Here is a 13,485-nt window from a genome sequence, read left to right as displayed (position 1 = left end):
TGTACCTCAAAGGACATCAAGCCTCTCAAAGCTTCGGTCCCAGATATCGCAGATTTTCTAGTGCATCTCAGAGACGAAGTGGGCATGTCAATTCCGGCTATGAAAGGGGTACGTGCAGCCTTGGGCCAAGTCTTCCTACTGAAGGGCATCGACCTGGGCACCTCTAGGCACATTTCTATGCTCATCAGGAGCTTCGAACAAGTTTACCCTCCTCAAACCTCCAGGGTGCCGCAGTGGGACTTGGCAATGGTTTTGAAAATGTTAAGTGGACCCCCGTTCGAACCACTGAAGGATATAGTAGACAGGGATCTCACTCTCAAGACGGTCTTCTTGTTGGCCTTGGCCTCTGCTAAGAGAGTAGGAGAGATCCATGGGCTGTCTTACGACATCTCTCATTCGAAGGGGTGGAGAGAAATCTCCCTCAAGTTCGTCCTTTCTTTCGTGGCAAAAACTCAGAATCCAGCGGTCTGGGATCCGAAGTTCGAGGGATTTTCAATGCCAGCTATTCCTAAGACAGGGAATCCAGAAGATTTGAAGTTGTGCCCCGTCCGTGCCATTAGAAAGTACCTTGAGAGGACTGCACACCTCCGGCCTGGTATCAAAAATCTTTTCGTCTCCACGGGTGTTACGAAGAAGCAGGTATCGAAGAATACCATCTCCTTTTGGTTGAGACAGGTTATTGTCAGGGCCTATAATGAAGAGGGACTGCCCCTGCCAGGTACTCCTAGGCCACATAACATTAGGGGTCTAAGCACGTCTTTAGCTTTTGAGAAGAACATGGCGGTGGGCCAGATCCTTCGAGTAGGCACCTGGTCGAATCAGTCGACCTTCACAGCACATTATCTCAAGGATTACTTGAGGAGATCTTTAGACGGTTTTTCTATTGGGACAGTCATCTCCGCGCTCCAAGCGATTTAACGGTGAAGCCCCAGGTACGATCACGGATAACAAAACCAAGAGACACAGGTTCGTTCCTTTTCACCCTAGTCCCCGTTTTCCTATCCCTGCTTGGAGATAACCACACGTCACAGGACTCAGCATCATGGAATTTTTTAAAGGGTGAGTACTTAGACACTAACATGAGCTCTTTGTGTAGTTTGCCCTACCTTTCGTTTTCCGATATTTTATACAACCTAGTTCACATCTAGGTTACGAGACGTCCGCTTAGCTGGGTCTGAAGTTTAGGAAGACGCTCCCACCTCCTAAGTGTAAGTCTCCTAAGAAAGTAGTTCGAGGTAAGTCTCTGTGTTGGAACAAATCACAAATTTCAAGTAATTTGTATTTTTCCTAACATACTTACCAAGAACTACTTTCGGGTAATGGCCCTCCCTACCTTCCCCGAGTGCCTTTCTGACCTTGAAGAACCTTTTGTACCATCCTAGGAACTTACTGACGAGCGAGACCCAAGCTAACGCCGACCTAGCTCAGGACTACCCTCAGGGCACGTTCTCCTTACTCCTGGATTAGTTCCCCCACAGAAAACGGAAGTAGGGTAGACTACACAAAACTCTGGTCGGTTGAGAGGAGATTCCAGGTAACTCCTAAGAAAGTAGTTCTCGGTAAGTATGTTAGGAAAAATACAAATTACTCAACCCTTTTACCCCCACCATTTCGAGCACATTTTGCTATATAATTTTTTTAAATTGCTCTAAAAAGCTTAATTTTTGTCCTAGAGAGGTCAGGTTGGTCTCATTCTTTTGGAAAATGCCTGAAGTTTCTCATAAAATTATCAAAAATATGTAAGAATATGTAATTAACAGTGTTTTGCAAGAACGTACCGGTACGTCCTTTGGGGGTGAAAGGGTTAAAATTTGTGATATTTTTGTCGTGAAAGGAGAACTGCTTAGCGAGTGCTCATATTAAGGTGGTATCCCCTTCCACTTCATCAGTTACCATAAGTTGAGTGTCTTATCTATAAACTTCTACAGTCTTTTGTGCTTTCATCAGAAGAATATCCATACAAATATATTTAGTTTGTATTCAAGGAAAAATTACAAAATCTTTCAAGATTTGCAATTTTATGGGTATGATTTAATTTTGACCAAAGTTTTCAATTAAAATGTTTTTAAAATACAGTAGTTAAATGTGTTAATGGACACTGAGCATTATACATGTTACCAAAGGTTTTCTAGTGTACTAAGACTTCTTGGTTATTATCTTTAAACTTTGTTTTACAGGTTGGTGTGAAAGGCAAAGATGTTGTGGTTCTTTGTGTGGAGAAGAAATCTGTCCCCAAATTACAAGAAGAACGAACTGTAAGAAAAATTTGTCTGCTTGATGATCATGTAATGTTAGCTTTTGCTGGTAAGAATTTTTGCTGTTTTTTTTTTTCAATTATAATCAAAGGTTTAAATTTTAGTTGTTCCGCAACTGAAATACAAACCATGCTATTTAATATGGGTAATTACTTTCAGCGTAGCTGAAATGACGAGCCATTAGAATTTTAACGAGGGTTTACTACCCCACCGCTAGTTAGCGAGGGGTAGGGAGGGTAGCTTGCTAACCCCCCCCCCACCTCACATACACTTGTGCATGAGCTCACTTTGCTCTCGGCTCGGGTGGTAGTCGGACGTGTCCGCTGTCACCCTCGCCTTCTTTGACAGCCATTGCTAATCTTTTGTTTGCTTTTCCTTTGACAGAGTGTGTGAAGTTGGCCTCTGCGATGCGTAAGTGTCCTGGTTTACATGACCGCCCTTGTGGTACGTATATGTCGGCGGTTGAAACGGACCCCCACACCTTGTGTCCTTACTGTAAGGGCCACCAGTGTGATAAGAGTAATGTGTGTGGTGAGTGTAGGGAGTGGTCTACCTCCCAGTGGGAAAGGTTTTCCCGGTGCCGGAAGAAGTCCAGACGGGATATTTCTCCTTCGAAGGTTTCTTTGAAAGGAGAAGATCCCAAGGGCTCTTCTTCCGTGCCCCAAACCTCCTCCAAAGCTCCCACTCGATCGGTTTCTTCCGAGAAACTGTCGAGTGGTAGCATAGGCCGTAGTTTTGTTGACCGGCCTCGGGGTTTGGGAGAGCGAGTTGCCTCCCATAGCGAGGCAGCTCCTCCTCCTCCCCCGGGGGAGGATTTAAATTTAAATGTAACTAATAATGATTTGTTGCAGCTTTGGGCTTCCTTGGGGCTTGAGGGTTTGCCCTCCAAGGAAGCCTTGTTTGACATGATCAGGTAGGGGACAGCTGTCAAACAATCGCCGACGTTAGCAGAGGTTGATCCTCTGTCTATCGTCGACGTTGTTGTGGCAGAGGCTTCTGATGAGTTGTATCAAACCTCTGCTCCAGATGTTGCTGATGTAGCTGAAGGCTTAGTTCCCCCCTCCGAACACCTTTCGAGGGAGGAACTAAGTCCAACGGTCTCTCCTGCCGGTGATTCTCCCCCTCGGGGGGGTTCACTCACAGAGACTCCTCTTCGGAGGACTGCTGATGGTCAGCCCGCTGACCCCACAGCCCCCAGAGGGCGTATAAGGCGTAAAGTCCACCTTCCTCTTCGCTGCAGAGGCCTTCCTTCACCGAACAAGGGTGTTAGGAGGCGCCTCTTCGGTTCATCATCTCCGCAGTCCGCCACAGAGGAACCTCGCCGTTGTTCGCCGACTCTACCAGCTACATCCCTGGACCTCTCCGCAAATCGTTCGCGTTCTTCTTCGATGGAAGGTCGTCCTTGCAAAGGACATGCCGACCTTCCACCCGTCAGACCTGCTGACCTGCCATCGACGTTCCTGGCTGCTGATGCGCTGTGGGTGCCAACTCACCCCGTTGTTAAACGGGCAATGGTCCTTTCGGGGCACAAAGGGCTTTCACACAAATTTGTGTCTAATTCCCTTACACGCCAGGTATCCCCTGCGCGCAAGCGCTCGCCTGCTGAAGATCCTGCTATAGCGCGCCAGCGCTCTCCTGCTCGTCAGCGCGCTACTGCGCGCCAACAATCTCCCACGCGCCCTCGATCTTCTGATCTGGGTGCAAAGGGGAAGGTAACCTCTTCCCCTGCTCGCCAGCACACTCCAACGCGCCATCGGATCCCGCCTGCTCGCCATCCTTCACCTGTGCGCCATCGCGCGCCAACGAGTTTGCACACGCGCGCCTTGCACGCCCACCTCTACAACCAGATGTGCGCTCTCATGCGCGCCTGCGCACAGGCTCTTCGGCTAGATCCTGTGCACCCGCGTGTGCGAACATTCGCCTTCGCGCGCGAGTGCTCATCCAGCCTTCTGCGCGCCCTCACCTGCGCTCCATCACCCGCGCGTGCGGGCATACAATCTCCCGCGCGCAACCCAGGACAAATCCCATCGCGCGATCCTACGCACGAGGCTGCAGGACAACGCGCGACCAGGTCGTCATCATCGCGTCCCCCCCAAGCGCAGAACAGCGCGCTCGCCGGAGGGAGGGAGGATTCCGGATAGGTCCGTGGACTTTTCTCCTTCTTCTTTTCAGGCTAACCTTCCTTTGGTAACTCCTAGGGATCGAACGATCCCCTTCCCTCCAGAGGGAGTTTCTGACAGCACAGCTGTCAGTCAGCAGCCCTGGTTCGGGTCCCTAGTCAGAGCGGTCATGCAGGCTTTTAAGCCTGTTCTCTGTGATCTGGGCCACAAATCAGTGGCAGCTTCTACTCCCCTGAAGAGGAAGAGAGGAGTATCTGACGTCGTAACTTCTCCAAGGGCGAAGCTGACTCCTCAGAAGTCTTTGAGGAAGGCCTCCTCACCCCCCCCCCCCCAGACTTTCACTCCCTCCCTTTCGGACGAAGATTTCCCCTCCTCAGGGGAGTCACGTGAGGTGAGGTGTTCCCCCATCGCACCAATGAGGGAAACCCCACTTCGCACAGGGAAGTCTTCTTGGTTAGGGGTGGAGAAGAGCCTCCCACCATCACTGTTGGAGTCCTGCATCCCTCCCAGGAGGGAGTCAAAGGACTCCAAGACTTTACCTAAGTCATCCTCGAGGATTAGACCAGAGCCAGCCAAGCCTTCGGAGAACGTCCACGAGTCCCCCCAAGAAGAGCTTTTGGGGACAGGAGACTTCGCTGCTAGCCCTTCAGGAGGAGAGCTACAGGAATCCGAGCATGCGTTCTGGCAGGTTCTGACCCTTATGAGGAATCTCAATGGGTTTGCGGATCCAGAGATTCCCCCTCGTGAGGGCAAGGACACGGTCTTGGACCGAGTCTTTGGTACTCAAAAACCCTCAAAGGCCAGCGCGGCTTTGCCCTGGTCTCAAGGGGTTAAGAGTGCCAGAGACAAGGTCGAAGGCCAGCTCTCCGAGCTTGCCTCCTCCAGCCGATCCAGCGCCGGTAACAAATTCCTCACGCCTCATTGTGTCCATCAGAGGAGGTACTTTGACATCATGGAGGAGACTTGTTTAGCTCTTCCCTTACACCACTCTTTGGAAGAGCTTACCAGGGGAGTCCCTCTAGAGAAACTCTCCAACCGGCAAGTATCGTTCTCGGCGATGGAGATCCTTAGCCAAGAGAAGGTGGCGAAGTGTGCCATGCAGGCAACTTTGTGGCTGGACATCTGGCTAGGGTCTCTGGGCATCCTGTTACGATCTGAGGACTTGTCCAGAGAGAGTACCAGGAAGGCCATGGAGACCTTTTTACTCTCAGGCACTCGTACAATCGAGTTTCTAGCCCACCAAGTCTCTAACTTGTGGGCTAATACCATCTTGAAATGTTGAGATGCGGTGTCTGAGAGATTTAACCAAAAGGTCCCCAGTGCAGAGATCAGCAGGCTCAGACATTCTTCCATCTTGGGGAAGAATTTGTTCGAGCCTAAGGACGTGGAGCAGGCAGCTGAGAGGTGGAGGAAGTCCAACCAGGACTCTCTCCTACATAGAGCTTTAACATCGAAGCCCTATAAACCTCCAGCAACCCGGCAACCACGTCCTACCAAGACTACGAAACCGGCAGCTACAGCGAAGACAACGGTGTCTAAGCCCTTTCCTGTCAAGGACAAGAAAGGCATAAAGTCCTCCAGGGGAGGAAAGAATCCTAGGGGGAGTGGCCGAGGCCGCAAACGCTAGGATTGACAGTCCCCCTGCATGTCCACCAGGAGGGGGGTGCCTTCAAAGTTGCGCAAACAGGTGGCAGCAACTCGGGGCCGATTCCTGGACGATTTCCGTAATCAGTCAAGGGTATCGCGTCCCGTTCACAACATCTCTACCTCCCCTGACAGCGAATCCAGTGTCGTTGAGCTCCCTTGCCATGGGATCGGCAAGGGGGCAAGCCCTTCGGGCTGAAGTCGAGACCATGTTGAAGAAGGGCGCTCTCCAAGAGGTCGTCGACGGGTCCCCAGGCTTCTTCAGTCGACTCTTTCTTGTAAAGAAGGCGTCTGGAGGCTGGAGACCAGTCATCGACCTCTCAGCTCTGAACAGGTTTGTCAAGCAGACCCCGTTCAGCATGGAGACGGCAGACATGGTCAGACTTGCAGTGAGACTGCAAGACTTCATGTGTACACTGGACCTGAAGGACGCGTACTTCCAGATCCCAGTCCATCCGTCTTCAAGGAAGTACTTAAGATTCAGCCTAAACAACATGATCTACCAGTTCAAGGTGCTGTGTTTCGGTCTCTCCACAGCACCACAGGTTTTCACCAGAGTGTTCACCCTAATATCGTCGTGGGCACACAGGATCGGCATCCGTCTTCTCCGTTATCTGGACGATTGGCTGATCCTAGCAGACTCTGAGTCAGCCCTTCTTCGACACCGAGACAAACTTCTGGGACTTTACCAAGATCTGGGGCTCATGGTAAATCTCGAGAAGTCTTCTCTGCTTCCTACTCAAAGACTGGTATATCTAGGCATGATCATAGACACCAATCTCCACAAAGCCTTCCCATCAGACGACAGGAAAGCAAGGCTGAGGAGGGTCGCGAGTCCTTTCCTCAGACGAGAAGAGCTCTCAGCCGAATCGTGGTTATGTCTCCTCGGTCACCTCTCATCCTTGGCCCGTCTAGTTCCCAACGGTCGCCTCAGAATGAGATCTCTCCAATGGCGACAAGTCCCGGTGGAATCAAGGTCACGATTCCCCGGACGTCATGATCCCTATGGGTCCTGTGGAACGGTCGGACCTTCAGTGGTGGGTGACAGACGAGAACCTACGAAGGGGAGTGGATCTTCTCATCCTTCCCCCGGATTTGATGTCGTTTTTCGGATGCCTCAAGGAAAGGGTGGGGGGCCCACATTCTGCACCACAGGACCTCAGGCCTGTGGTCAGAATCAGAAAAGTGCCTCCATATAAATCTGCTAGAAATGAAGGCCATATTCCTGGCCCTTCAACAGTTCCAACAATACCTGGTGGGTCACTCTATAGTGGTGATGAGCGACAACACCACAGTAGTGTATTACATCAACATGCAAGGAGGTACCTTTTCAGAGCAGCTATCCCATCTCGCAGTAGAGATACTGTGGAACCTCTACATACGAATTTAATCCGTTCCAGAACCAACTTCGGATGTAGAAAATGTTCGGATGTCGAAACGAATTTTCCCATAAGAATACATTGAAATAGGATTAATCCGTGGTTGAGCCCAAAAACCTATGATAACTTCTTAATAAACTACTACACATAATTTTCCCATGAGAATAATGAACACTAAATTAGATAATAGACATGTAAATAAGAAGAATAGACATGTAAATAAGAAGAATTAGCAAAAAATGATAAATAAGAAACGGGTTTTTAGCGTCACTTTACCTTAGAAACTCCAGCGCAGGTGTTGTTAGTCTTGCTACGCAGAGAGGAGACGGACGGGCGGCGAGGAGGTAGAGAGGTTAACTACGATAAACGTACACTACCGTAACTTATTCTAACTTACACTAAGTGAACTTTAACATAACTTAGCTTATTTTTTTTTATTTTTATATTTTATATTTTTTTTTTACATTTTCTTTTTTTCTTTTTGATGATTACGTAATTTTAATCACTTTCACTCTCTACACTTAAAATTGACTGAATTTCTTTCGCTTCACTCTTTTCCGTTTTCTTTGTTTCACTTTCTTCCGCTTCACTCTTTGCCGTTTTCTTCGAATCACTTACATCCTCTTCATCACGAGTTCGCTTCGCAGTTTTTTTAAAGAAATTATCGATAGATAATTGCTTGGTACGGCTTTTCAGAATGTTTCGAAAGTGAGTTAGGCAAACATCATCGAATTGAGAAACTACACGACAAACCTGCAATTTCTTTGGATGGTATTTGTCGATGAAGTCGACCACGTCTTGTTTTTTTCCTAACACCTCTTTTATATGTGCCGAACCTAACACATGTTCTACCTCCTCGCTCCCTTCCTCGTCATCACTCATGTGCTCCGACATAGCATGGAGTTCCTTGAGCTCATCCGTGGTAAGTTCGTCGTGATGTTCGGCGACGAGTTCCGTAACGTCATCTGCGTCGACCTCCAGACACATGGACTTGCCAAGGGAGACGATTTCCTCTACGGCTTCCGCTGCACCGACCACGGGATCAGGTTCGGGGTCAAAACCCTCGAAATCTCGGGGAGAAACTGCATCAGGCCACAGCTTCTTCCAGGCAGAATTGAGGATCCGTTGAGTTGATCCCACCCAAGCCTGATCTATGATCTTCAAGCAGTGCACGATGTTGAAGTGACCCCTCCAAAATTCACGCAAAGTTAAGTTGGTGCTTTGCGTGACATTAAAGCACTGCTTAAATAAGTGCTTGGTGTACAGCTTCTTAAAATTAAAGATGACTTGCTGGTCCATGGGCTGGAGGATAGAGGTGGTATTCGGTGGAAGATACAGCACCTTTATGAACTTGAATTCATCGAAGATATCATCTTCAAGTCCGGGGGGGGTGAGCGGGTGCATTGTCAAGGCATAGCAGGCACTTTAAAGGCAATTTCTGTTCATGAAGATACTTCTTCACAGAAGGGCCGAAAACTTGGTTAACCCATTGCACAAAGAATTGCCTAGTGACCCAGGCCTTCGAGTTGGATCGCCAGAAAACATGAAGCTGATCCTTATCGACGTTGTGTGCTTTAAAGGCCCTAGGGTTCTCTGAATGGTAAACCAGTAAGGGCTTGACTTTAAAGTCCCCGCTAGCGTTGGCACATAGGGCAAGAGTCAACCAATCCTTCAATGGCTTATGCCCAGGCAATTTCTTCTCTTCGGCAGTGATGTAGGTTCGACTCGGCATCATCTTCCAAAACAGCTGCTCTACGTAGCCTTCTTCCTGCACGATCTTTTCGAAGTTCTTGACAAAGTCAGCTGCAGCCTTTGTGTCCGCACTAGCAGCCTTTGTGTCCGCACTAGCAGCCTCTCCGTGGCGAACAACTGAATGAATCCCGGACCGTTTATTAAATTTCTCGAACCAGCCACGAGATGCCTTGAAATCATCTGAGGAAGGCTCGGTTGAACTCTCCCCAGCATCACCCCCAGAGCTCTCCTCCTTCAAGTCCGTAAAGATGGCGTGCGCCTTCTCGCAGATGACGGTCTCGGTGATGGTGTCGCCAACGATCTCTCTGTCCTTAATCCACACTAGTAGAAGTCGTTCCATCTCTTCTATGATAGGGGTACGGCGTTTGGAAATTATGGTGATCCCCTTAGAAGGTTTCACTGCTTTAATAGCTTCCTTCTGTTTAAGGATTGTCGAGATCGTCGACATATTACGGCCATACTGTTTAGCAAGTTCACTCACGCGGACGCCACGCTCATGTTTTTTCAATAATTTTCTGCTTAATTTCTAAAGAAAGCATTTCCTTCTTCCTTTTCTCACCACTACCACTACCACTTGCAAAACTAAGCCTTTTAGGACCCATACTTTACGTAAATTACCGTTAAAGGATGCACGTAAAAAATCACGATTAAAACAGAGTTAATAGCAGAACGCACAGTGCACAACCGCAAGAAGCCGACGAGAACAGAGGGCTGACCCAAGCCCCGCTAATTGAGCGTCCCTCCGAGGTCGATGTGCTGTCTTCTATCGGCGGAAATAAAAAACACTTCAGGCGCTATGAGCACCGACTACGCGTACGAGTATTGTTTACTTCAGGTGTCGAATAAAACATTCGGGTGTAGAGTTGGAACGTGTTCGAATTGTACTTCGCGTGTCGAAAAATTCGGATACAACCGGTACGACGAAAATTGCTTACTTCGTGTGTCGAAATAAAATTCGGGTGTAGAGTCAAAAATTTGCTCGAATTTTACTTCGGATGTTGGAAAATTTGGATGTAGATACGTTCGGATGTAGAGGTTCCACTGTACTGAGATGGACCGAAGTCCACTCGATTCCACTATCGAATCGCTTCATTCCAGGCAAGAGGAATGAGCTCGCCGACAGTCTGAGCAGAGCGTCTCAGATAGTGAGTATCGAGTGGTCTTTGGATCATCTAGTAGCCAACAAAGTCCTGACTTTGTGGGGTTCCCCGACTGTGGATCTGTTCGCTACAGCGCTGAACTTCAAGCTCCCGCTGTACTGCTTCCCAGTCCCAGATCCCAAGGCACTCTGGCAAGATGCCTTCCAACAACGGTGGGACAACGTCGATGTGTATGCCTTTCCCCCGTTCTGTCTGATGAGGAGGGTACTCAACATGACCAGAATATCGGTCAATCTCTCGATGACCCTTATAGCTCCGCTATGGCATCACGCAGAATGGTTTCCAGACCTGCAACTCCTAACGGAACTTCCGAGAGAACTCCCTCCACGACACAAGCTACTCAAACAACCACACGCCAACATCTTTCACAAAGCCATAGCTTCGCTTCGACTTCACGCCTGGAGACTATCCAGTATCTCCTCGCGGAGAGAGGATTTTCGCAACAAGTTGCGAGCAGGATGTCTGGACTCCTGCGAAGGTCATCCGCAGTGGTCTACCAGGCAAAGTGGCGAGTTTTCTGTGGTTGGTGTCGTGGAAGGGGTATCTCTCCACTCGAAGCCACTATTCCAGCAATAGCGGAGTTCTTTGTGTATTTGCGAGAAGAAATGCTCCTTTCAGTCTCGGCAGTGAAAGGCTATCGCTCAGCCTTAAGTCTAGCCTTCAGGCTCAAAGGAGTGGACATTTCTTCCTCGCTGGAACTTTCCCTACTCATACGAAGTTATGAACTTACCTGCCCTCAGTCAGAAGTGAGATCTCCTCCATGGAACGTGGTTCGAGTTCTCGCCAGGCTTCAGATCGCCACCTAACTTGAAAGATGGTGTTCCTACTATCTTTGGCCTCGGCCAAGCGAGTCAGTGAACTTCATCGCCCATTCCAGGGGATGGGGGGAGGTAACGTTCAAATTCGTCCCTGAGTTTGTTGCTAAGACTCATAATCCGGGAGTGCCGGACCCTCGGTTCGACTCTTTCCAGATTTCGAGTCTTCGTTCTGTAACAGATGATCCAGACCATCTCCTACTGTGCCCAGTAAGGAGTCTGAGGCTGTATCTCAAAAGAACGGTTGCAGTTCGTCCCCAAGTGCAGGCATTGTTTGTGAGCACTGGGAGAACAAAGAGGAGGGTTACCAAGAATACTATCTCAGCATGGATTCGTAGGGTAATCCATCTGTCCCTGAATCCTGACCCTCCTCCGTCACATCGCTCTAGAGCACATGATGTCAGGGGCGTAGCTACGTCCCTGGCCTTCAAGAAGAACTTTTCAGTGACGCAGGTTCTACAAGCGGGGGTGTGGAAGCGTCAGACGACCTTCACAGCCCACTACTTGCAGGACGTGACCCACAGGAGCCTCGATACTTAACAGCTGGTTTAAAACCTCAGGCTCCTTGATGGACAAGAAGCAGAAGGTTGAGGGCATTGTTACCCGGTTTTAGTCTGTATGAATGAAAAGGTTTGTCTGGCCCTTATTCTTTTCTTCATCCTCCCATCTCTTGGGGAAAGCAGCATCCTGGGTTCTCTGCACAGCTGACCTCGAACCACTGCAGGTAAACCATGCTTCCTTGTGTTCCTAGTACTGTATTAGGTGTAATACTGTCACGTCCCCATACCTTGACGAGGTGGTATTGGGAGAGTCCTAGCCTAAAGTTTCCATCTAAAGGACTACAGGTCAACTTCCTAGGACGAGTCACTCTTCAGACTTTCACACACAGCTTACGTAGGCCGCAGCCCTTGCGCAGCAAGGTTCTAGCGAGGTGCAAGGACTCCTTATTGTTGAGTGCTGACACACTCAGATACTGAGTACCCAGGCAAAGCCAAAAGCCAGTACTGGCTGGGACTTGCCACCCTTCTTAAGGGGTGAGTCACCCATATTAAATAGCATGGTTTGTATTTCAGTTACGGAACAAATGACAAATTCATAGGTAATTTGTATTTTTCTTAACTATACAAACCTTAGCTATTTAATCAAACTTGCCTGCCAGCCCTATCCCCCGTGAAGTCCTACCTCTAAGCAAAGTGAGCTCAAGCACAGGTGTGTGTGAGGGGGTGGGGGGGTAGGAAGCTTTCTAGAGGTGGGGTAGTAAAACCTCGTTAAAATTCTAATGGCTCATCATTTCAGCTACGCCTAAAGTAATTATCCATATTAAATAGCTAAGGTTTGTATAGTTAGGAAAAATACAAATTACCTACAAATTTGTCATTTCATTTAGAGGTTGCTGTGGCCTGATTGGTAACGTCTCTACCTGGTGTTTGCCAGTCGGGGGTTCAAGTTCCGCTCAGGCACGTTTGTGCTATTATTGTCTGCAACCTTACCATCCTTGTGAGCTAAGGTTTGGGGGATTTGGGGGAGCCTATAGGTCTATCTGCTTAGGCATCAGCAGCCACTGCCTGGCCCTCCCTGGTCCTGGCTTGGGCAATGTCAGTCCCTTGCCTCTGCCATTCATGAGCGACCTTTAAACTACATGTCAAATACCTTGTCTTTTCTCCTCTCTTATGTAGGAAAAAATCCTTTTTGGTAAACTCCAAGATTGTCTATGAATAAGAATAGTTCTGCAAAACTATATGATAGTAATGATGATCTAAATATGTTGCCATTATTGATAGTTTAAGGGATTTGTGGACCAAATTGTAATACCACTGTACTGCTATTAATGGAAAAATAGTTACTGCACTTGCTTTACAAAGCTGGTGTTTATAACTTTTGTCGGTTTGTTTTTATCAAAGTGAATACTGTATTATCAATTTTTTTTTTCAGGTCTCACTGCTGATGCCCGTATCCTCGTGAACAGAGCTCGTGTAGAGTGCCAGTCTCACAAGTTGACTGTTGAGGATCCAGTAACCCTAGAGTATATTACCAGGTAAATATTAAATTATGTAAAGAGTTGCATGTTTTACTGTTGTTTCCATGTATGAGAGCTCAAGAGTTTTCGTGTGCTAGCACACGTAGCATAGACTCATGCGTAAACTGTGCACGATACAGTTGAAGACATATACGCATCAGCGCGTGCAGTCCTAGGTCGCGCTCCCAACTTGCGCAATATGTTTACAACCTACTCTGCTTCTGTGAGTGCTCCATTTAACCCCCCCCCCTTTGGCATGGTGCGCTATAGCGTTGCATGCACAATTGGCATTATGTTCGTCAGGGGAGAAATTGTCTCGCACCTGGCAGGTGCAATATCCTCA

The 13,485-nt window shown here is 48.4% G+C and overlaps 1 protein-coding gene across 1 annotated transcript in view; it reads left to right on the top strand.

Annotated features, from left to right (window-relative positions):
• Positions 1 to 13,485, top strand: part of Prosalpha4 (proteasome alpha4 subunit) — an 87,895-nt gene that overhangs the window by 41,566 nt on the left and 32,844 nt on the right. The window contains exons 2-3 of the mRNA XM_068393596.1: positions 2,178 to 2,304; positions 13,058 to 13,160. Coding sequence (XP_068249697.1) covers positions 2,178 to 2,304; positions 13,058 to 13,160 — 230 coding nt within the window. The remainder of the gene's footprint in view (positions 1 to 2,177; positions 2,305 to 13,057; positions 13,161 to 13,485) is intronic.

The sequence above is a fragment of the Palaemon carinicauda genome, chromosome 19 (genome assembly GCF_036898095.1).
Source record: "Palaemon carinicauda isolate YSFRI2023 chromosome 19, ASM3689809v2, whole genome shotgun sequence".
Classification (NCBI taxonomy): Eukaryota; Metazoa; Arthropoda; class Malacostraca; order Decapoda; family Palaemonidae; genus Palaemon; species Palaemon carinicauda.
Note: the sequence above shows the minus strand (reverse complement) of the source record. Positions and strands in the feature narration are given on the sequence as shown.